This window comes from Panthera onca, chromosome D1, assembly GCF_046562875.1.
Source record: "Panthera onca isolate mPanOnc1 chromosome D1, mPanOnc1 haplotype 2, whole genome shotgun sequence".
Taxonomy (NCBI): Eukaryota; Metazoa; Chordata; class Mammalia; order Carnivora; family Felidae; genus Panthera; species Panthera onca.
Window position 1 is genome coordinate 105,217,815 of NC_138348.1, and position 22,973 is coordinate 105,240,787.

The window sequence follows — 22,973 nt, forward strand, 5'->3', positions numbered from 1 at the left end:
ATGCCTTCTTTCAGCCAGCACTGAGCCGGTTTTATTTGGCCCCCGAGGGCATTTGTGTTGGTGACAGCTATGGAGGATTGTCCTAGAGATCTTCCTGGTCAGATCAGCCAAATCAGTAAACATCTTTTGAGACCATTTTTCATTAAAATAAGTGTAGTTTCTTCTGCCTTAATTTTCTGAAGGTCTTGAAGCATTTTTTAATATGTGATTGTCCTGGGGCTCTGCTGTGAAACAAGTTAATACTACCTCTGTGTCTTACCAGTTTAAGCCATGCCCATCACTTTCCTGTGCCACTTTGTCCACAGGACCAACAGATTTGATGATTTGAAGTAAGCATACAAATAAGATTTAATTGGGCCTGCAGGATTTGTGGAATATTGTCATTTAGATGGCAGTAGGTAATAGGTCATAATAAACCGTGTTTTGTCTAGTGACTTGAATTTCCACACTGCCTTGTTAGAGAATAATTGTTAAGTGAAGGAATTTTAATGTTTTTAAAAGTTTATTTAGGTAATCTCTGCACCCAACGTGGGGTGCAGAATGCACAACCTCGGTATCAAGAGTCACACACTCCTCTGAGCCAGCCAGGCGTTCCCTAAGTGAAGGAATTTAAAAAGGCTCCTTTAAGACTTCAAGATCCCCAAAATGTGAGAAAAGCCCCAATTTTAAGCTTTCGCCTCTAGATGTCTCCCTTTAGCTGGAGAGAGTTTGTATGTTTTTAATTCCCCCTTGTTTTAGGTTACTTGTAACATTTTATTTGATTGTGTAAGACCATAGAAGGAAGACTCTCCTTTTAGACCCAGATTGCATGTTAGAAACTGATTTACATGGAATCTATGGAAGCAAAATACCCATTATGTATAGGTGAATAAATTATGTTAATTTGAGTTTAATTTTGGGAGACTGTCTCCACTTTTTAAAAATTAATTATTTTTTATTTTTAGAGAGCACCTACATGAGTGGGGGAGAGGGCAGAGGGGGAAAAAGAGAGAGAGTCTTAAGCAGACTCCGTGCTCAGCATGGAGCCCATCTCAGGGTTCAGTCCCAGAAACCTGGGATCATAACCTGAGCCAAAATCAAGAGTCAGACACTCCATCAACTGAGCCACCCAGGTGCCCTTGGCTTCATTTTCTAAACAGGTTATTACATAGTGGTATTAAAATAATTTTTTTAATGGTTATTTTAGAGAGCGCACATGCAAGCAAGCAGGGGAGGGGCAGAGAGCAAGGGAGACACAGTATCCGAGCAGGCTTCAAGCTCTGAGCTGTTAGCACAGAGCCCAATGTGGGGCCTGAACCCACGAACCGTGAGATAGTGACCCTAGCAGAAGTCGGATGCTTAACTGACTGAGCCACCCAGGCGCCCCGTCAAAGATTGACTTTTTGATAGATGCTGTACAGTTATCAGAGAGTAAGATAGCATATGTTTTGTCATGGAAGCTTCAGCTGTTTCACTCTACATACACGTCGGGCCCTATTGGGCATCATTTTGACCATTTTGTAAGACTTGACTGCTCCAAGTGCTTCATTACCTATTGTAGGCATAGGTTTCTTCTCTGAAAGTTACAAATGCATCATGCTGATAGTTTCTACATTCATGTCTTAGTGCTGTTTTTTTTGGATGTAAGAGCAAATAAGCCTATAATACTTAAACAATTAGTTAAATGGACTTGAGTTAAAGAAACATGGACTCAGCTGCCTTTGAGCATTTGTGTCCTCATAACTTGCTGTCCCATACGGCTGCAGTCACACGAGTAGATAATTATAGTCAATTGTGTTACATACTACAGTGGAAAGATGGGGAATCACAGGAGAAGTCCATCTGGTGGTAGCAGAAGGACTTCTTGAGTCAAGCCTGGAAGGGGAGTAGATGTTTGGTGAGTAGATGCTAGAGGGGGCATATTTCAGACAAACACAATGTTCAGGGTAGGGACTGCAGAGACAAAAAAAAAAAAAAAAGGAAAAAAAAAATTAAAAAATTGAATATTGTGAATTTTTTTTTTTTTTTACAACATTAGCTAATTTTAGATAGAAACTACAAACATGAGCAAGATAAATTCAGTTTCTCTGTTGTGATTATAATATAAATATTTACTCCATTATTCCTGGTTTTCACAGGGACCTTTCTATACTTGCTTGGCCAGAGAGCATCTATGAATGACATATTCCAGACCTGAGCTGGCTCTTTTGAAGCCAGGAGAAAGAAAAAGTACTTTTTCACAACTATAAATTATAATTGCTTCTGTTTATCAAATGCCTGTTGTATACAAGAGATTTTATGTAACATCGTCTTCTCCTCACAAAAACTTTGTGAGAGAGGCATTATTTATGCTTATTCCCAGCTATGGAAACCAAGGTGGAAATGCACATAAAACCAAGGGGCTTGCACATAATTAATAGGTGGCAGAAATGGGATAAGAGCCCAGGGCTGTCTGACTCCCAAGCCTGTGTTTTTTCCACTGAAAACAGCCTTAGCAAAACTCTGGAGTTTGGCGTTTGAGACTCTACAAGAGAATAAGCAAAAACAGATTGTGAGTTGGAGATAGAGGAAGATAAGATTTGATCTAAAGAAGGGGCAGGAAGTTGTGCCTCTGAAGGCCCACACACTGGGCTTGGAGGGTGATCAGGAAGCCTTAGAGAGCTTCGATGGCACAGTGGTATGCACACTGGCAGGCTCTCTTTCACAGGGGAGCGTTGCTCCATGCTTGTTCAAGAAAAAGAATATTTGGACAAGGAAAAAAGTACTTGGCATTTAGGAAATTTAGTGTAGACATAAAATTGCAAAGTCATAGGCAAAGCATCTCTTTGGTGTCAAAGATCAAGAGGTGAAATTTAGTGTTGCAAAAAACAAAGTGACTGGTCATGGCACTGATTTTGCTTCTTACCCTTGTAACATTTGGCGTTGGCAGATGTCGGGGTTGATAAGTATTTTTATGTGGAGAGTGAAGACTGGTGCTCTCTGAGGAGTTGAGGCCTGGAGAAGGCGTGGGAGGGCGGGTATGAGAAATGCTCTTCCTTCAAAAACAACAGTGGGTCGGCTCAACGATGCCACTTTGCAATTTAGGACGTGATCCCTGCCTGTTGATGTGTTCTATCAACATCTGTCACATCACTGGACAGGAAATTTCAGAAGGCAAAGGCGAATGGCCTTTATTAAAGGCCCAAATTTTCCATTTGTGCAGGAGCAGAGGATGAGGCCCCAGTGGAGTCACTCAAGAGCTGACTGGTGTCAAGATCTGTTCTAGGGCTTTCATTGTTTTGCTGATCATTTTTGTTGGACCTTGGTGTCTCTTTGCTCTGGGTGTTGTAAATTTGACATTTATAAGGATGATTTACTACAATTTAGTTCTTAAGGTTTTATAAAATTATAGGCCTATAAAATAGCTTCCTTTCATTCAATCGGTGGAACAGTAAACATTATCCCTTCTTCTTCTGGCCTCTTTGAAGGTTCCCTTTAGCTCATTTAAATGAAAGGAATTGGTGCATCATTCCCTACAGAGACCCTGCTTCCAGCTTTCACTGCACACTTTGCACCAGTTAAACGCATAGCTTGTCATTCTGACACATTTTTTTTTTCTGCATAGTTGAGCTTTGATAGTTTCTGAGAAGTGGCATCAAATTACCTCCCTGGAAAGAGAGGAAAGTTTTTACTCTTTTTTTCAAGGCAGGTGTCTGATCATGTAGGGGAGGACACTGGGTAAGAGAATTCCCTGTTTTTGTCTCTTTCTGCCCTTGTTTTTAAGACTGTTGTGACTTGAACCTTCCCTGCCTTTGGCTTATCCTCCAATTTTTGCCTTGTTCTTCCAGGAAGCAATAGTCTATTATGAAATGTTCACAGCCTAGCTCTGAACTTGATCTATGAGTTCCTAACACATAAACATAGTTGAGTTTACCAAATTGATGCTTTGGGTTCAGAATTTCAGAGTATAGTACACCTAGGTAAAAAGGTAGTCAGCCCTAGCAGGAGGGTATAGTCAGTTGTGGTAGAGACCAATATTTGCTGGCAATAAAGTGCTTTCCTGAAAAAAACAATAAGTATTTGTAAGGAGCAATGAAAGGCTTTTTTTTTTTTTTTTTTTTTTTTTTTTTTTTTTTTTTTCTATAGATGCTTCTTAAGATCTATTAAAGATGATATAAAAGATGATCTCCTTTCTCCCTAGTCACTGTGATTTTTCTTCTCAGGCTCAGATTTCCAGAATTTGGTTGGAAAAAAGTAGGGCCAAGGTTGACAGCCCTGCTTCCACAGTGGTGGTCAGGAGAAGATTATGCAAAAAACTACCTTTCTGGGAACTGGACTCCTAAGAGACTCAGTTTCAGAAATGTGTTATTACATATTAAAATCCAGAGAAGATGGATATTTCTTTTTGAAAATCATCACTTTTCTTTTTTTTTTTTCTTTTTTTTAAATGTTCATTTTTTGAGACAGAGAGAGAGCATGAATGGGGGAAGGTCAGAGAGAGAGGGAGACACAGAATCAGAAGCAGGCTCCAGGCTCTGAGCTGTCAGCACAGAGCATGACATGGGGCTCGAACTCAGACCGCGAGATCATGACCTGAGCCGAAGTCAGACGCCCAACCGACTGAGCCACCCAGGCACCCCGAAAATCATCACTTTTCTATAACCCAAACAGGTATTGGTAAAGAATACAGGCTATGAATGTCTATTGAACTTGGCCTGGGACAGGAGCTCTGTTCATGAACATCGCAATCAATGTATTTAGACAGGAAGGAGTGAGCTTTTGCAAAAGGTGACAACAGTTGAAGTGGAGTTTTACTTAGGGTACCCCACCCTCCCTTCCCCTAAATGTTTCTAGCGTTATGGGTTTGGTTTCTAATCTTATTTTGCTGTGCAAGCTGCAAAAATGTCAGGTTTTTCTGACTGTTCCTCTGCCTTCTGATTACCCTTTTAAGCAGTGCTGATTGCAGGAAATTGCTGTGGTGCAAGGCGGGTGTCACAACATGCAGTGATTAAAACCCGCATGTGTCATTCACTGCCTGATGGAAGTAATCACACAGAGGGGAAGAGCAGATAAAGAGCCTGCTAAATGTGCATGGGGGGCTGGTCCTGCATTTGGGTTCAAGGATTTTGAGTTAAAGAATCGAAACTGGTGTGGGTAAGCCTTGTGTTTTCATTTTGTTTCGTTCTGAGTCCTCAAAACTTCTAAACAGGATCTGGGGCTCTGAACATTATTTTCCTAAGGAAAGCAAATTGTTGCTTTTTACCAAACACAGGGTCCCATGACAGTAGAATTGTGGTTAAACATATCAAGGGCCAAGATACTGGGATGTAAATGGAATGAACGGGTGAGAATAAAAGGGGAAAGGCCTGAGTAGCTCGGTCCTACAAGACGGCTCCCACTTGGCCCTGCCACATCCACACTTGAGACGTCAGTAACCGGTCCAGATTGTCACTTCCGACCAGCTGTAGATGGGAAGTTCCAGCAACCCCCTCTTTGGGTTCGCTTAATTTGCTGGAGTGGCTCACAGAGCTTAAAGAAACATTTACTTAAGTTTACCAGCTTAGTGGGCAGGATATTATAAAGGATACAGATGAATAGCCAGGTGGAAGAGATGCATAGGGCAGGGAGTGTGGGATGGAGCTCAGAACTCCCATCCTTCCCAGGTGTACACACTCCTGGCGCTTCTATGTGTTCATCAACCTGAAGTTCTCTGGACCCTGTCCTTCTGGGTTTTTATGGAGGCTTCGTTACACAGGCATGATTGCTGAAATCATTGGCCGTGGGTGTGACTGAACTCTTGCCAGCCCCTCTTCCTTCCCTGGAGGTCAGCAGGGTGGGACTGAAAATTCTAACCGCCCCATCAGGGCAGTTAGGTCACACAATTGGTTCAGGCCATCCATCCCCATCCTTCAACCCCACCTGAGGGCTTTCCCCAAATCTCCTAATTAACAGAAGACCCAGAAGACACCCTATCTCTCTCACCACTTAGGAAATTCCAAAGGTTTTAGGAGCTCTGTGCTAGGGACAGAGATGAAGACCAAATATAAATTACTTATTATAAATCACATTATCACCACTAAGCTATTTAAATTATTTGCTTGTTCTGGAAAAGTAACAAATCCCATTCTCTTCCCCTCATCTGCTCTTGTGCTTCCCCTGTGTGACTGAGCCCTAGTAACTGAGTTCCCATTGTGGACTCATTCACTTGAGGCATCAGACCATCAACATTGCTTGAACAAAGAACATTCTGAATCCAGCATTGTAAAAGATATGGAAGGCATCCACTAATTATCTTTTATTTGTTTCCCCCAGGTACAGAACCCTGGTATTTCTATTTAATTAATGGATTTCTTAATTTTAACGTAGCCTTTGCTTTGGCTCTTCTGGTCCTACCACTGACTTCTTTGATGGAGTACCTACTGCAGAGGTTTCATGGTGAGTGGAGTAAGGGATGAAAGGTTTTTGGGGAGGAAAGAGCAAGTAACAATGTATACCAAGAAGTGAAAATGAATCTCCTTATTCTCTTCTCCATTTTCTTCCCATGGCAATGGTTGGCTTATCAAATTATCATTCTGTGTTTGTAGATTATTTAAATTTATGTGAAGGTTCAGTTAATAATTGCAAGTTAGGCTGACAAAGGGAGGAATTTTACATCCCTTCGAGTGAGGAAGTCAGGATAGCATACAGAACCGCATGGGGAGGCAAAAACAGTCATAAAATCTCAGGAGATGAAAGTATTTGAGTCTTGGGTTTTTTAAAGAAATGTGTAGTAATATGGATAATTGTTTAAGATAATAAGTCATAGAGGTAAATACTCCTTGGGAAATTACTTTAACCAAAAATTTGAAAACTAAACCATACAGGGATTTCCCTCAAATTTGATACTGAAGTGAGAGAAGCTTTGGACTTCCTGAGAAACATTATGCTTCTCTTTGTTCCGTTTTGCTTCTGTGTTTGCCTTATTGTGGAAGGTTTGGTTTGTCATTTATTTTGCTTGCTCTGATTCCGTAGTGCACAGCCAGTGTTTTCTCAAGTTGTCACAGATTTGGATATCTGGTGCCCATGTTTCGTTTATGGAAGACAGATTTGAGCAGAAATTCATATGAGCTTTGGAAAGAGATTTAATTTCAGACATTTCAGTCTGATTTGGATGCCATATGATCTCTCCATCCCGCCCCCCATTCTGCTTTTCTGCTATTAATGGTTTGTAGAGTTCACTGTGTTACCCTATTTGAATACGAAAGCAGTCTCCAGTCACTTGTTTTGTTTTAGCATAACCATAATGCCATTATCCTAATAAAATCAGCAATTCCTTAATATCTAATACCCAGTTGATACTCAGGTTTCCTACACTGTCTGAAAAACAGCTTTTTATAGTTGTTTAAAAGAGGTTCTAAAAAAGGGTCATATACTGACTTTGAAGTTTCTTCAGCTTTTTACGAGGTTCCCCCCCCTTGTTTTTCCTCCTGAAGATTTCTAAAGAAATCAGGTCACCCATCTTGCATAATGTCCCACATTTGGATCCAGCTGTCTGTCACCTGGGGTGTTAACTTAGTCCTGCATTCCTTGCATGTCCTAAGGATCACTTTATCTCTCTTTTTTTTTTTTTTTTTTTTTGAAAAGTAACTTTTTTTTCTTTACTGTAAAGATAATTTATGCTTGTAGAGAATTTGGACATGCTTGTGATGTAAGTATAAAAACAGCATATTAAGCTGTTCTCTACAGTACGAATCCAATTTTGTTTTAAAAATGTGTAATTTGCACACATGTCCACCTAGTAAAAAAAAATGAGTGCTGTTTTTTCTCTATACTTTCTGTGTATTTTATAATAGAAAAATCTTCTTTTAAAGAGAAAAAACCCAGAAAAACAAAGAAGCAGGAAAGTTACCTATTTTCTCATCATGTGATACAACTGTGGTTATGATTTTGTAATTTTACAGAGTACATTCAAACAGGTTACGCCATATTTTAAGTTTTTTAAATGTTTGTGTAATTTTGAGAGTGAGTGAGATGGAGCATGAGTGGAGGAGGGGCAGAGAGAGAGGGAGACAGAATCCAAAGCAAGTTCCAGCCTCTGAGCTGTCGGCACAGAGCCCATTGTGGGGCTCGAATTCAGGACCTGTGAGATCATGACCTGGGCCGAAGTCGGATGCTTAACTGACAGAGCCACCCAGGTGCCCCAGTAGGCCATATTTTACAAATATATTTGCTAGTCTTGAAGATACAGAAAAGGATTTCATTTTTTTGTAATCAAGAAAATTCCAACCTAAAATACTTCTTGGAAAGATGTAAATCATAGATTATCACCTAAAATCTTAAGGTAAGATCTTAGAGTAGAAAGTTTAAAGGATAAGCCTGGTATTGCATTTGAAGAATTTTCATCCCTAAAGAGTTTCTACAAAGATACTGATAAGTTAGAAACACCAAAGTGGATCGCGATGACAATCCTGAGCTTTTCCTCTAAACTTGCTCCTTGTAGACATAACACCAGGGGGCGCTGTCGATCTACCCTTTGCCAGTGATCTCTAGCACTGCTGATCATCACTCATAGAAGCACAGTAGGGGATGCCTTCACCGTGGGTTTGCAGGTTTATCGGTCAGTGTTCATGTGCCTAACCACAGGAACTTTCCAGCAGGTGCTTGAGTCTTAGAGCTCATTAAATGGCTTTAATTCTTTCACATGCCTTGAGTATATGTTAGTTTCAGTTTTAAGATTCAGAGTGGATGGGTATTGTGAGAGAGGAGAACAAATATCAGTAAACTTCCTTTAAGAGTTGCTTTTATATTTGCTTTGAGACAGACTCTTTTGCCATTTGTAGCTTGACAAAAAACGATGGGTTTGAGAATCCAACTTTTTCTTTCCTTTGGTCTAAATCTATTAAAACAGACTGGTATATAAGAAAGGAGATTAATCTATTAAATAGAGCATAGGAATTAAAACCCAAGCAATGAGTTTATGTTATGCTTTTGGTTAATCTCAGGAACCTTTACCTTAGTGGCAGGACTCACTGAGGAGAGAAGGCTTTTCTTCTTTATCCAATATATTAAGATTTATTACCCAGTCCCTTGACTTTGATTTGTGTTCCAGCCAAGTCCAGTATTGTGACTCACATTAGAGGCTGGCTTTCTTGGGGGAGCTCAGGAGTATATACCTTTTTCTACTGGACCCGTTTATTGCATCAGAGAAAGTATGAATATAAAAGCTGAAACATTTTATGGGGTGCCATACACATAGGGTGTATTCCCATCTGAGATCGAGAGAACACTGAAACTAAATATGTTGTTTTATTCTAACATGGTGAAAGGTGGATATTTTTCTGTGTCTTACAGTTCAGAATTTAGGCCACCCGTATTGGCTTACCTTGGCTCCAATGTATATTTGGTTTATAATTTTCTTCATCCAGCCTCACAAAGAGGAGAGATTTCTTTTCCCTGTGTATCCACTTATATGTCTCTGTGGTGCTGTGGCCCTTTCTGCACTTCAGGTGAGTTTCAGGGAAATGTACTTTTGCTTCGTTCTGTTTCACTTGTTAAATTGGTCATAAAGCTTAAAGGCAAATTACAGTATGCTTCCCCCAAGATACTTTATCCATACAATAAACCTGATACACATATTAAAGTAACTACCATTGTTTATGTATTGCTTGCTTGGCTGTTGATCATACTCTTACGCTGATTACATATTTGCACTGTTGACTGGTGTGTTAATTTCTTTCTACTGCCAACCAGAATCCACTTGCTATTAAAGGAATTTGGTTAGATCGTTGTATAGGCCTACCACAAGATGGTGGCGCCATGGCAGAAATAATGGAACGTCTGCTCCTTAGCTATGAGATCAGATTAAAACTTGCTCAAGTGTTGGGATAACATCAGGCAGTTAGCAATATGGGACACTTTGTAATCCTGGCTTAAAACCTGTCCAGGTCCATTCCTTTTCAGAATTTATCTTGGATGTATCTGTATTTGTGGTCTCAGAAGCCTCCAGGCTGTCTCTCTCTCTCTTTATTTTTTTAAGTGTATTCATTTCATGACTGAGGGAGGGGCAGAGAGAGAGGGAGACAGAGGATCCCACTGTTAGTGCGGAGCCTGATGCGGGGCTTGAGCCCAGGAACTGAACCGTGAGATCATGACCTGAACCGAAATCCAGAGTCAGATGCTTAACTGACTGAGCCTCCCAGGCGCCCCTCCAGGCTTCTTTTTGACCTCTGCTACCATTTGCAATTGGCAGAAAAGAGTAATTAGGGAAGCATTTTTTTCCTTAACACTTCAATAGCGCTATAATTCACAAACCATATGATTTACCCATTTAAAAAGCGTAGAATTAAATGGTTTTTAGTACAGTCACAGGTCTGTGTAACCATCACCACAGTCAATTTTAGAGCATTTTTATCATCTCAGAAGCTCTGTACCCCTTAGCTGTCCTATCTCCCCAGCTATAAGCAACCGCTAGTCTACTTTCTGTCTCTGAAGATTTGCCCGTGGAGTCCTAAAATACATGGTCCTCGTGTCTGGCTGCTTTCAGTTAGCCTCATGTTTTTTTTTTTTTTTTAATTTTTAAAAAAATGTTTATTTTTTGAGAGATGTAGACAGAGCACAAGTGGGGGAGGGGCATAGGGAGAGAGGAAGACACAGAATCTGAAGCAGGCTTCAAACTCTGAGCTGCCAGCATAGAGCCCAATTCGGGTCTCCAACTTGGGAATGGCAAGATCGTGCCTTGGGCCGAAGTCGGACACTTAACCAACTGAGCTACCTGGGCGTCCCATCGGCATCATGTTTTTAAGGCTCATCCATGTTAGGTTTATAGTTTTAAGAAAGAATTTTAATTATAAATGTAATTGCACTTTATTGCAGATAATAAAGTTTTAATTGTTTAAAATCACTGTCTAAGTTAGCCCTACTATCATAACAAAACCACCTTCCAGCATATTTGCCTATCATGTACCAGACTTGATGATGGTTATAATCTGACCTCTAACTTAATATGTCTTTTAATACAACTACATATCATTTTCAGTGTTGCCAAATCTATACTCATTATTTGAATAGGAGTATGTTCTCAATTTGGCATAATACATAACATTATTGTATATGTAAACTACTGAACTTATATCTATGATTAGATATATAATTTATGGTAGGTTTAAGTTGCTTATTTATTTCAGGATTATAAATAATGTTAGGATGAATATCTTTCTTGAGGTATATGGATTGTTTCCTTAGGACAGATTCTTTAAAATATGAAAGGAGTTCAAACCCACTGATGGCAATAGATTTATTGGCAATATATTTATTGATGGCAATAGCTATAGATGGCAATATTTGTAATAGATTATAAAATTGCTTCCCAAAAGTAGTTGTAGTCTAGGAGGGAAAGAAAGCAATAAATCTAATGGGGAGGTACTCACAGACTGTAGAACTCATGCATACATGTATATATTGTAATAATATTCATCTAGTTTGTAAAATAGTTCAGATAATTAACAGCATTTTCCTGATGTTCTATGAGAGGAATTCTTTTGTTTGGTCATGAGACATTTTCTTGATACCAAAAACTTTGATGAAAGCTTGTCAGTGGAGGAGAGTAAAGATTAATACTTGTTACATCAAAATAGAGATACTGCATATATCAAAGCAAACTGCTAAAAAGCACTTTTGTTTTTATTTATTAAAAAAAATGTCTTTTGGGGTGCCTGGGTGGCTCCGTCGGTTGAGTGTCCGACTTCAGCTCAGGTCATGATCTCACAGTTTGTGAGTTTGAGCCCCGTGTTGGGCTCTGTGCTGACAGCTCGGAGCCTGGAGCCTGCTTCGTATTCTGTGTCTCCCTCTCTCTTTGCTTCTCCCTGCTCACGCGCTCTCTCTCTCTCTCTTTGTCTCTGTCTCAAAAATAAATCAACCTTAAAAAAAAAATGTTTTTTAAGCTGGCTCCACACCCAGTGTGGACCTGCCCTCATGACTCTGGGATCAAAAGTTTCATGCTGTACCAACTGAGCCAGCCAGGCACAACAGCACTTTCATTTAAGTATTAAAAAAACAAATTATTAGGACTTTCTAAGCACTAGAGAGATGTCTATATACTTTTCCTGTGAAGCTGGTGAGAATTCCTCTGGTTGGGCTGACCCATAGATAATTTAAACAGAGGTTGCTTTCATCTTCGAATTTGGAGTGGGCACTCACTGTTGGCAAATGCTCAGACCCTTGATGGAACCTCTTTGGCTGCTTCTTCTCTTCTTGGTGTTAGGATGTTTTATGATAGTGTTCTGTATATTATGCAAGTTCTTTTTTTTTTTTTTCAATACAGTTTTCTTTCCTTCTAGAAATGTTACCACTTCGTGTTTCAGCGATACCGTCTGGAGCATTACACTGTGACGTCGAACTGGCTGGCGTCAGGAACGCTCTTCCTGTTCGGGCTCCTGTCCTTTTCCCGCTCTGTGGCACTGTTCAAAGGTAGAGGCACACAGTGCCCATGCTCGCAAGGCACTTCACCTTGGGTTTTGCTCTGTGTATGATTATTACACTTCAGCGTTAGCTGGGAGGAGGACTTTCCTATAAAGAGAGCCTATGGGCTTCATTTGTGATTGGGCTGTGACTTATCTAAGATGAAAGAGAAGATTGACAATTCCTTTTGCAGTGATTAACTATAAAAGCTTTTTTTCTATTGTGTTTTTTAATTTTATTTTTTAGAGGATGCTTTTTCATTTTGAGGAATGAATTAAAGAAGCCTTCAACATAGGAAGCAAATTTGGGGCTCAATTCCCATGATAATACTCTTCCTATAGTCATTATTTGGGTCCACAAGATTAAAATGTGCTCAAAGAACAGAAGTGAAAAAGGCGGAAGGGTGTACAGAAGGGCAAGAAAGCAAATTATATTTGGTAAAACAGGGTCTCTGCTGTGATCATCTTCCTAACTGTAGAGACGCTGTGTGTCAAGGGAGCCGGCTTCTTGCTGCCATTGCTGGGGGCCTTCACACTCTTAAATTACACATGGATTACAGTGGGACATTAACATGCATCATGATTAAATGTTAGACTCTCATCTTACATGTCTTCAGCTTTCACAAACCTTTCTCCCTTCCAGGGTATCACGGGCCCCTTGATTTGTATCCAGAATTTTACCGAATTGCCACGGACCCAACCATCCACACTGTCCCAGAAGGCAGGCCTGTGAATGTCTGTGTAGGGAAGGAGTGGTATCGATTTCCCAGTAGCTTCCTTCTGCCTGATAAGTAAGTTGTTTCTAAATCCCCAAGGTTTTAAATCCAGGAGTAAAAATAGCAATTCTGTGGCAAAGTCTCCCTAAGTTTACTTTCATTTTGGGGTTTTCACAAAAAGTTTTTGAACAACGGGCCACTTCCGAGCTGTGAGGTCTGCACTGTGCGACCATTTCCTGTGTCCAATAGAGTGAGCACTGTGTCCGGCTATGCACCCTGCACTACCTGTGACTATAGACATCTGGGAACTTCTAAAAACACTCTGGGACCTAGACTCCTGCTAGTGGCTCTTTCTCAGGATTCATATTTAAATTTCTATCATCTGATATTAATCGATTTCCAAAAGTGGTCCAGAAACTCAGGCTAAAAGAATATTTTTGAAGAAGAAATGTTGGTCATCCAATAACGGTGTAAGTTCTTTACCAAAATATGGACAGTGGGGAAAGCTGTGGTTAAGATATCTGTACCTTTATGCTGTTGTTGGATGATAGCATAGACTGTGGAGTTTCTTGTGTTGGCTTCATGTGGACAGAGAAAGTTCTATTTACGGAAAAGGGAAGTCAGGTTAAGATGAGTCGTGATGCGGCTTAGCCGGTGGAGGTATTTTGTGTGTAGTGCAGATCTAGTATCCATCACTAATGATTCAAGGAAAATGGTTTTAAGTATTAACTTTAGCCTTTGCCTTTTATATTTGAAATAGTTTCCTAACTAAAGATATTTTTGACAGTTGCTCAGGAACAAAGTACGTCTCCCATGGTGTGTTCTTACATCTTACTCTTTTCCTATTTGATGAATTTGCTTTAATTTTGGTAAATGCCTCTGATCATGTGGTAATTGGCGACAGACTGGCATGGTTCTCCGATGTTTGGTGGTATGACCGTTTGGTTGCAAATTTTACTGCCAAGAGTTGGTGACATTGATCGAGAGACTTCTCGATGAAAGTTTCTCAACGATGTTGGACTGAGTTACGACCTCTGCCTCTCTGCTCCCTGGTGGATCGAGGTTTTAGCAGAAATATATTTTTTCCAAGTGAAATGTTTTTCACATGAATTTTGGGGGGGGCTTGTTTATTTCAAGTACATTTGGCAATATGGGCCCCCTGTGTTTTCCTTACTCTCTCTTATTTGTGTTTCTGACAGTTGGCAGCTTCAGTTCATTCCATCAGAGTTCAGGGGCCAGTTACCAAAACCTTTTGCGGAGGGACCACTGGCCACCCGGATTGTTCCTACTGACATGAATGACCAGAACCTGGAGGAGCCATCCAGATATGTAAGGGCAACATTCTCCCGTTACTACTTTGAACAAAGTTCTACCCCTAAAATCTGTTGGCATACATGTTAGAGCATTGATGAAATGGGAATGTCTTAGAAAGTGATTCCTTCAGGGTAAGAGATGTAACGGGTTCGTAGAGAAAGAATAATAGCACTTTTATTTTAAAATTTACTTTTGCTTTCTATGTGAAACATGTAGTGCAGTGTATTTTCTAAGCCAGTCTAGAAAGTTTCTTGTGTTGAATTCGAATCATCATGTTGAAACGCGTTCTGAAACTCTCATCATTCCCTGGCCTATTAAAATATTCGGTGGGGAGCTTTCAAATTCTCAGTAGACCTTTGACCTAACTGCTAGTGCATTCTGGTTTTAGCAAATGGGTAGTCGTGAGTGCAGGCTGTGTTCATGGTGAGCATGTGGAGCGCTCCCTGTCAGGATTGTGCCCTTTTCCCCACTCAACGTCACAAACTCCAATATCCCATGTGGTTTTATTTCAGCTCCTTTGAAAGAGGACACTTGCGTCATTGATACTTGTAAAATCGTTCATGGTAGAAAAGGTAAGAGCAGTAATGCTCCTGGTTCCCAGAGACAGTAGAAGAATATTTTATAGAATTACTAGAAAACACTTTTTTTTTTTTTTTTTTTTTTTTTTAGCAATCTGTCTTTTAAAGAAACATTGAATGGTAGATGACAAATACGTTTTGTTTAGGTTTTCCCATGTACTTATTATGTGAAATGATGGGGGCTTGTGGTATTGTGAAGTGCTCCTGTGGCCTTTCAACTCCCAGACAGAGACCTTCAGGGCCGAGCAATGAGATTCTTACCGCGGGCTTTGTAGCCATAAGCTGTGGAGGCTGCCGTTGTACAATACAATGGCCTGGCCCTCTCAGAAGGTGAGATCTTTATTCCACTGAGTGGTTGATTTTAGAGCTTTCTTTATAACTTGAGTCTCTGATTTCTGTAGCATTGAAGATAGCCCGGGATGGGGTAAACTGTTGTTGGTCACTTTTGTTTTAGCTGCGCATACTGTCCCGACAGCAGGCTTTGATGCGTAGGGACTCCCCATGAGGAAACTGGGTAGTCAGAAGGCTAGGCATGTACAGCATGATGGGAGAAAGATACAGATTGAGCGTGAGGTTGTCGTAGCTATGTTTTAGGAAGAAGTAACACAGAGCTAGTAGTAAAAAGGAGCATGGACTTTGGAGTCAGGTAGGCCTGAGTTGAAATCCCAGGTCTGTTTACCTTGGTGACCTTGGGCAAATTGGTTAACTTCTCTGTTCAACTAATATCAGTTTTTATCTGTAAAATGAGAATAATGACGCTCACTTTGGATGATTATAATGAGATACTATATCTGTCATATTTAGCGTAGTATCTGGTACATGGGATTTCCCACAAATGTTCTTTATCTAATAATGGTATATATCACATGGATTAGAGGTAAGGGAGCCCTAAAGAGGTTTTATAATCAGCCTCAGTCTCTCCGTCCATCCTTACTTCTCTTGTTCTCCAACCTGATTTTTGTCCACTCACACTCACATTACCTTTTCCATCCCAATGACTTTGCTTCTTTTGGTGACCACGCCTGGACCACCTTTGTCTCCCTCCTTTGTCTCCCTCCTTCGTCTCCCTCCTTCTGCCTTAGGAGGTAGCCTTTCCCAGCTGTTGAAGCTGAGCTGTGCTCCTTTAAATGCCTTAAATACTTATCTGTACCATTCATTTAGCCATTTAATTTTGTCTTATGTTACTTACGTATTTCTGATATCTGTGTCCTGTCTCTCCCCATCAGCCTGTGCATGCTGTGAGGAGAGCCCTGGTTTTTTTCTGTGTTCACCACAGCCTCTGGGGTAGTGCTGTGCCTGCTTTCCGAGTGGAGAAATGAACATTCCTCATCACTGTGACAGTGATGTGGAGAGAGAGCTGGCTAGAAAATCTGCAGGGGCCTTTTGCACACTTCTTGGGCTTTGGTCCCTGAGTTTCTTTTTTTTTTTAATTTAAAAAAAAAATTTTTTTTAACGTTTATTTATTTTTGAGACAGAGAGAGACAGAGCATGAACGGGGCAGGGGCAGAGAGAGAGGGAGGCACAGAATCGGAAGCAGGCTCTAGGCTCTGAGCCATCAGCCCAGAGCCCGACGCGGGGCTCGAACTCGCGGACCGCGAGATCGTGACCTGAGCTGAAGTCGGACGCTTAACCGACTGAGCCACCCAGGCGCCCCTGGTCCCTGAGTTTCTTTGGTTAGGTCATACTTCCGTGTTCTGTGCTACCAGACGCTGTTAAATTCAGTTGAGTGGCTCTGTGTTAGCTTTATCTAAAAAGCAAAGATTTTTCAGAATACCTTTGGGAGTCACCAAAATACTGTCTGATAAAAACAGGGACGAACAAGTCAGATCTACGAGTGTGTAATGTCTTCCATTGTGCTCACCTGCCTTCCTGTGTTGGAGAGTTTTCTGCAAAGTTCTTTCTGACATTTCTTACATGGTAGGGCAAGGGGCCTCCAAATCCAGGGCTGCTCACCTTTCACCCTGTAGAAAGTAGAAGAGACATTGGATGGCCTACTGTGAAATCTTTGTCAGCAATGGTCAGGGATTTGTGTCTTCCAGTCAGCTATTTAAAAAGGTAGTGGTTTTCCTCTGGTGATAAAAGTAAAATATGTTCGTTGTATAAAATAATGAAAGCTATGAATAAAAAAGTCCTATATAATCTTATTACCCAAATATTAAACCAGTGTTAGCACTTTGGTGTTTTTTTTTCCCTTTCACTTTTTTCCCTTGCGTATATGGGTGTGTGTATGTGTGTGTGTATAAAAGGTCAATTATTTTTTTAAGTGTTAATGTTGTAGTTTAAGAATGGTGCCAGGGAGAGTGCCTGGCTGGTTCAGTCAGTTAACCGTCTGACTCTTGAATTTGGCCCAGGTCATGATCTCACAGTTCTATTGTGGGATTGAGCCCCACCTCGGGCTTTGTGCTGACGGTGTAGAGCCTGCTTGGGATTCTGTGTCTCTTCATCTGCCCGTCCCCTTCTCAGATGCATGCACACATGCTTTCTCTTTCTTAAAAATAAATACACATTAATAAAAAAAAAAAAAAAAAGGTACCAGGATCATGTCTACAATGGCCAAATAACTTGGCCCAGTGTAAAGAAGCACGTGCTGTACTATGTTAACTTTTGTGACTTCTGTTATCAATCCTGGCTTTAAGTTAAGGTTCTTTGAAGAAGGCAAAATAATTATGGTCCCTGTCTTTCCTGAGCATGGTAAATAGCATGCCTGTTGGCTCTGAGTGACAGATTTTATCCAGCCTTCCCCGTCAGTGCTAAGTGATTGGGTCTGTCTCCTGTTTCTAGTCTGCATGGAAACTAGGAAACATGCATGACTTCCTTTAGTTTGCTATTCTCCTTTACCTCTGAGTTTATCAAGAATAAGAGTGTCAAGGCTCTGTGGTTTGTAACACACTGTTAGAACTATATTGCAGAAATATTTTTTGCTCCATATTCTTTCATAATAGGTATCAAATAGCTTTTGAATATCTCATTATCAAATAGGTGGCATTCTTAGACTGGTACATGCCACATCTTCTTCCAGAATCAAGCTCTGAATTGAGAAGATACATTTATGGCACAACAGAACACATAGACCAATGGAATAGAATAGAGACTCTAGAATTGACCCACAGAAGTATGGCCAACTAGTCTTTGACAAAGCAGGAAAGAATATCCAATGGGAAAAAGACAGTCTATTTAACAAATGGTGCTGGGAGAACTGGACAGCAACATGCAGAAGAATGAAACTAGACCACTTTCTTAAGCCATTCACAAAAATAAACTGAAAATGGATAAAGGACCTGGATGTGAGACAGGAAACCATCCAAACTCTAGAGGAGAAAGCAGGAAAAGACCTCTCTGACCTCAGCCACAGCAAATTGTTACTTGACATATCTCCAAAGGCAAGGGAATTAAAAGCCAAAATGAACTATTGGGACCTCATGAAGATAAAAAGCTTCTGCACTGTAAAGGAAACAATCAACAAAACTAAAAGGCAACCAATGGAATGGGAAAAGATATTTGCAAATGACATATTGGACAAAGGGCTAGTATCCAAAATCTATAAAGAGCTCACCAAACTGCACACCCAAAAAACGAATAATCCAGTAAAGAAATGGGCAGAAGACATGAATAGACAGTTCTCTAAAGAAGACATCCAGATGGCCAACAGGCACATGAAAAGATGCTCAACATCGCTCCTCATCAGGGAAATACAAATCAAAACCACACTCAGATACCACCTCATGCCGGTCAGAGTGGCTAAAATGAACAAATCAGGAGACTATAGATGCTGGAGAGGATGTGGAGAAACGAGAACCTTCTTGCACTGTTAGTAGGAATGCAAACTGGTGCAGCCACTCTGGAAACAGTGTGGAGGTTGCTCAAAAAATTAAAAAATAGATCTACCCTATGACCCAGTAATAGCACTCTTAGGTATTTACCCAAGGGATACATGAGTGCTGATGCATAGAGGCACTTGTACCCCAATGTTTATAGCAGCACTTTCACCAGTAGCCAAATTATGGAAAGAGCCTAAATGTCCATCAACTGATGAATGGATAAAGACATTGTGGTTTATATACACAATGGAGTACTACATGGCAATGAGAAAGAATGAAATATGGCCCTTTGTAGCAATGTGGATGGAACTGGAGAGTGTTATGCTAAGTGAAATAAGTCATACAGAGAAAGATACCATATGTTTTCATTCTTATGTGGATCCTGAGAAACTTAACAGAAGACCATGGGGGAGGGGAAGGGGAAAAAAAAAGGGAGGGAGGCAAACCATAAGAGACTCTTAAAAACTGAGAATAAACTGAGGGTTGATGGGCGGTAGGAGGGAGGGGAAAGTGGGTGATGGGCATTGAGGAGGGCAGCTGTTGGGATGAGCACTGGGTGTTGTATAGAAACCAATTTGACAATAAATTTCATATTAAAAAAAGATTCTTTTAGTGTCTTCTCTTTATTACTTTACAAATCCAGTTTTTTGTTGGCTATTTCAAGGAGAATGCTTTCCTTCTGACTACAAATCTGATACCTAATGTGGGAGCTACAGGAGTAACCAACACCTGTACAGCAGAGAACTGAGACTTTGCTGATTTTTAACTTAATGCATAAGCAGCCTTGTAGGAAGCTTCTCCATCTGTTATCTTAAAAAAAAAAAAAAAAAATGCAAGTGTTCATTGATGACTTTTCCCCAGACAGTGATACAGTCAGTTTGACTCTAACATGACACAGAGTTGCTAAAAATCATTGTGTGCTAAAAAGAGGAAAAAAAAAAACCACAAACAAACCCACAAGGCTTATGAGAAAACTGGGATTAGAGAGACACAGTACTCAAAAACTTTGTGACACATAAAAAAAAGAGAACGGAGCGTATAAAAATGGTAGCACAGTTTCACATATGTTAAGCAGCTACAAGTCCCTAAGTACTACAGGCATTTGGGAGTTGACCCTGAAAAAGACCTGAAGTTTGCTTGTGGCTGTGGTGCTGGAAGGGTTGCTGCTTGTGCAGCAGGGAAAGGGTGCTCTGCAATAGGACAGAAAGTCCTAACCCCAGATACAGGTGCATGTGGCTTGGAGCGTATGGTGCACCCCAGAAGCTGGGGGACAGTGGGGTGTGCTCGCGTGCACTTGGCATCCTCCTGCTACCCTTAGTTCAGCCGACTGTGGTTTTCTGGATTCACCTCGTGTTTCTCATAGATGAAATGCCACATGAGCAAAAGCAAAGAATGAATTATGGTCCAACTGTTTCCTAATATATCTGTTGTGTTGGAACAGATTTGCATTTTCAAAACAAGTGTTACGACAGAATTGACTGTATATTCAGTCAAAGCTTCCCTTATTTTGTTACTCCCTGCTTTTCCCTTTAACCAGTAGAAAGAATTACGAATTTGGAAGGGAACTCGATGTACCATAGAGTCCGTGATGTGCTCAGAGGGGTTGTCACCTGACAAAGGTTGGTCCGAGTGTAAGAGGCTAGCTACACTTAAGACTCCCCAGTATGCTCTGAACCCGTCCTCTTACTTCCAAAGCCGCTTGTGGTTTATGTCATATGGTATATCATTTGAGTATATGTTTGCACGTAATAGCTGATCATTCTTCCATGTAACAGGATTGAATAGACTGTAAATAGCAGAGCAGGAATTTTTTAAGAAATTACTTTAAGCTTCTGGAGCGGGTGTTTTAAGTAGCAGTTACTCTATTTATCTATAGATATCATCCGGGTCCCCACTCCCTTTTCTTTTCTCTGTCATCTTTTTCTCATCCTTCCTCCTCCTTTTTTTTTCCTTAAAGTTTATTTATTTTGAGAACGAGAAGTGTATAAGTGGGGGAGGGGCAGAGAGAGAGAGGGACAAAGAGAATCTGAAGCAGGCTCTGTGCTCAAACTCACAAACCACCATGAAATCATGGCCTGAGCTGAAACCAAGAGTCAGATGCTTAACCGACTGAGCCACCCAGGTGCCCCTGTCCCCACCTCCTGCTCTAAGAATGGGAAGTCCTTAACTGCAGGAGAAAATAAATTCTTATAGATATCCTTGTGAACTGTTACCCGCCTGAGTGTCGAAAGAGCAAATTCAGATTGCTCTAATAGGTGCAGCAGAGTGAGGTTGGTATGACTAATAATTTAAGTGAAAGCTGTTCAAAATGCTTCTTGAAAATTAATTCCCTAGTCTATTATGTTGACATTTAGAAAAGTAAACTTGACACTATCTTTCATGACTAAATGACCAAAAACTTTGACCTGGAAGTTGACATTTTTTACAGTGCGGTACATTTTCACTCTTCATCGTAAAGTTTCAGGTGTCAAACATGCATTCAGCAAGGATGGGAGGTGACAAAACTGTAAAACAGCCTCTGCCTTTAGGTGACAACTACTTAACCGAAGGGGAGTTACTATAAAAGAAGAAATGGAAAGCCAGAAGGATACCTGTCATCTTTTCCTATCAAATCTATCCTCCTAGGCCTCCATGCTCCTATTAAAAAGAAAATACCCTGGGAGAATATTGATGGCTGGCCAGATGATTTAATGGCAAGAGCCCTGGGTGGGAGTCAGAAGAGCTTGTAGTTCTTCTCAGGAAGTGAGTGAAGTATATATTTATTTCTTAAGTGACTTGGTAACTTTCCAAGGCCCCCGGGATAGTTGAACATGTGTTTCCAATTTGCTGTAACTACACCTGAAATCCAGTGGCTACCTCAGAGTATGCCATTGCCTGTTTGATAATCTAATATTTAATGGTGGCAGATCTTAATCTTGACGCATGATCCCTGGGCCATGGGACCTGATGATGAGCAGAGCTGGAAGTCTGCAAATGCTTCCAAGGGGAGGACTGTGTGTCACGGGCACACTGTGCCGTGTGATGCCACCTGAGTGTGCTGCTGAGTTTGGAGAGTTGGAAAGATCCCTCCACAGCCCCATCCTGGGCTGAGTCTCTGTTACAACTAATGAGGAAGAGCTGCGAGTATTAGTGCCCAGTGCCCCTTAGCTCATTCCTACCCCAGCAAAATGCACACCTTTTATTACCGGTGTGACGTCTGTGTCGGTTTCTTTCTTTGAGAATACATATATTTTTTATGTCTGAGGTGGATTGTCATCCTTAACATAGATTTATTAATAAGATGTAAACTATGTGCTAATGATTGTCAATAAATCAGTTTGGATTCCTTCCCGATACACCTTTTTTTTTCTTGTGCTTTGGAGGTGCTGATTTGTTCTTCTCCAAAGCTTCTAGTGGGTTCTTAGAAACTGAAAGAAGTCAGATTTCTTTCAAAATGAGTCTTAAATGCTGTATTTTACAAAATTTTAAACTAAGGCATATTTTTAGCTTCAACAGCTGGTTGATATGTAGCCTGTGACTAATGAAATGAAACACATTTTTGTTTCACGATCATGTGTTAATGTCACCCTACAATTTTGTTATTTTTGATGCAAGAAAGAATGATTAAATCTGAGGAAACAAAAAAAAAATGAGCTTTTTGGTTATACTTGAAGGCAGATTTAAATCCAGTCTCTTGGTTTTTGAATTGTAGACGATGTTAGGGAGCATGGGCTCAGATTTTGCAGTTTGAGATATTGACAAAACTGAGAGAAGAAACCATCCTGTCTGATTCTGGCTCTTAGACCTAAGGGGCAGTAGCCACTCAGTGTCACCAGGGATTTCAACCAAGAAAACTCAAACTAAAAATAATCACAGTGAAACAGTCTGTATACAGTATGATCCAGATTTTATAAGGAAAAATCTTATCTGTAGAAAAGAAGGTCTGGGACATAAACAGGTTGATGGGTTTTTTTTTTTTTTTTCTTTTTTTTTTTTGTGGTTGGATTATAGGGGAATTCTTCTAAAAAATGCATTTAAAAATATTATAGTGAGTCATAGTTTACTTTCATTTTTTTTTTAAAGGCCCTAATAGGGGCTATAAATACCAAATCTTTGGAACTACCAAGATCTCTGGTGTGCTTTCCAGATAACACTCTGCATGCTGTCCCGTTGACC

At 40.5% G+C, this 22,973-nt stretch overlaps 1 protein-coding gene across 7 annotated transcripts in view; it reads left to right on the forward strand.

The window, feature by feature from the left end:
• ALG9 (ALG9 alpha-1,2-mannosyltransferase) overlaps positions 1–22,973 on the forward strand; it is a 98,061-nt gene that overhangs the window by 21,949 nt on the left and 53,139 nt on the right. For 3 of the 7 annotated variants that reach the window (XM_060604672.3, XM_060604671.3, XM_078432730.2), the window contains exons 9-13: positions 6,271–6,393; positions 9,289–9,443; positions 12,273–12,402; positions 13,036–13,183; positions 14,308–14,437. In XM_060604672.3, coding sequence (XP_060460655.1) covers positions 6,271–6,393; positions 9,289–9,443; positions 12,273–12,402; positions 13,036–13,183; positions 14,308–14,437 — 686 coding nt within the window. Of the gene's footprint in view, positions 1–6,270; positions 6,394–9,288; positions 9,444–12,272; positions 12,403–13,035; positions 13,184–14,307; positions 14,438–16,226; positions 16,384–17,979; positions 19,849–22,973 lie in introns of those variants that run through there. The other 4 variants (XM_060604673.3, XM_060604675.3, XM_060604674.3 and 1 more) reach the window with 4 other exon arrangements.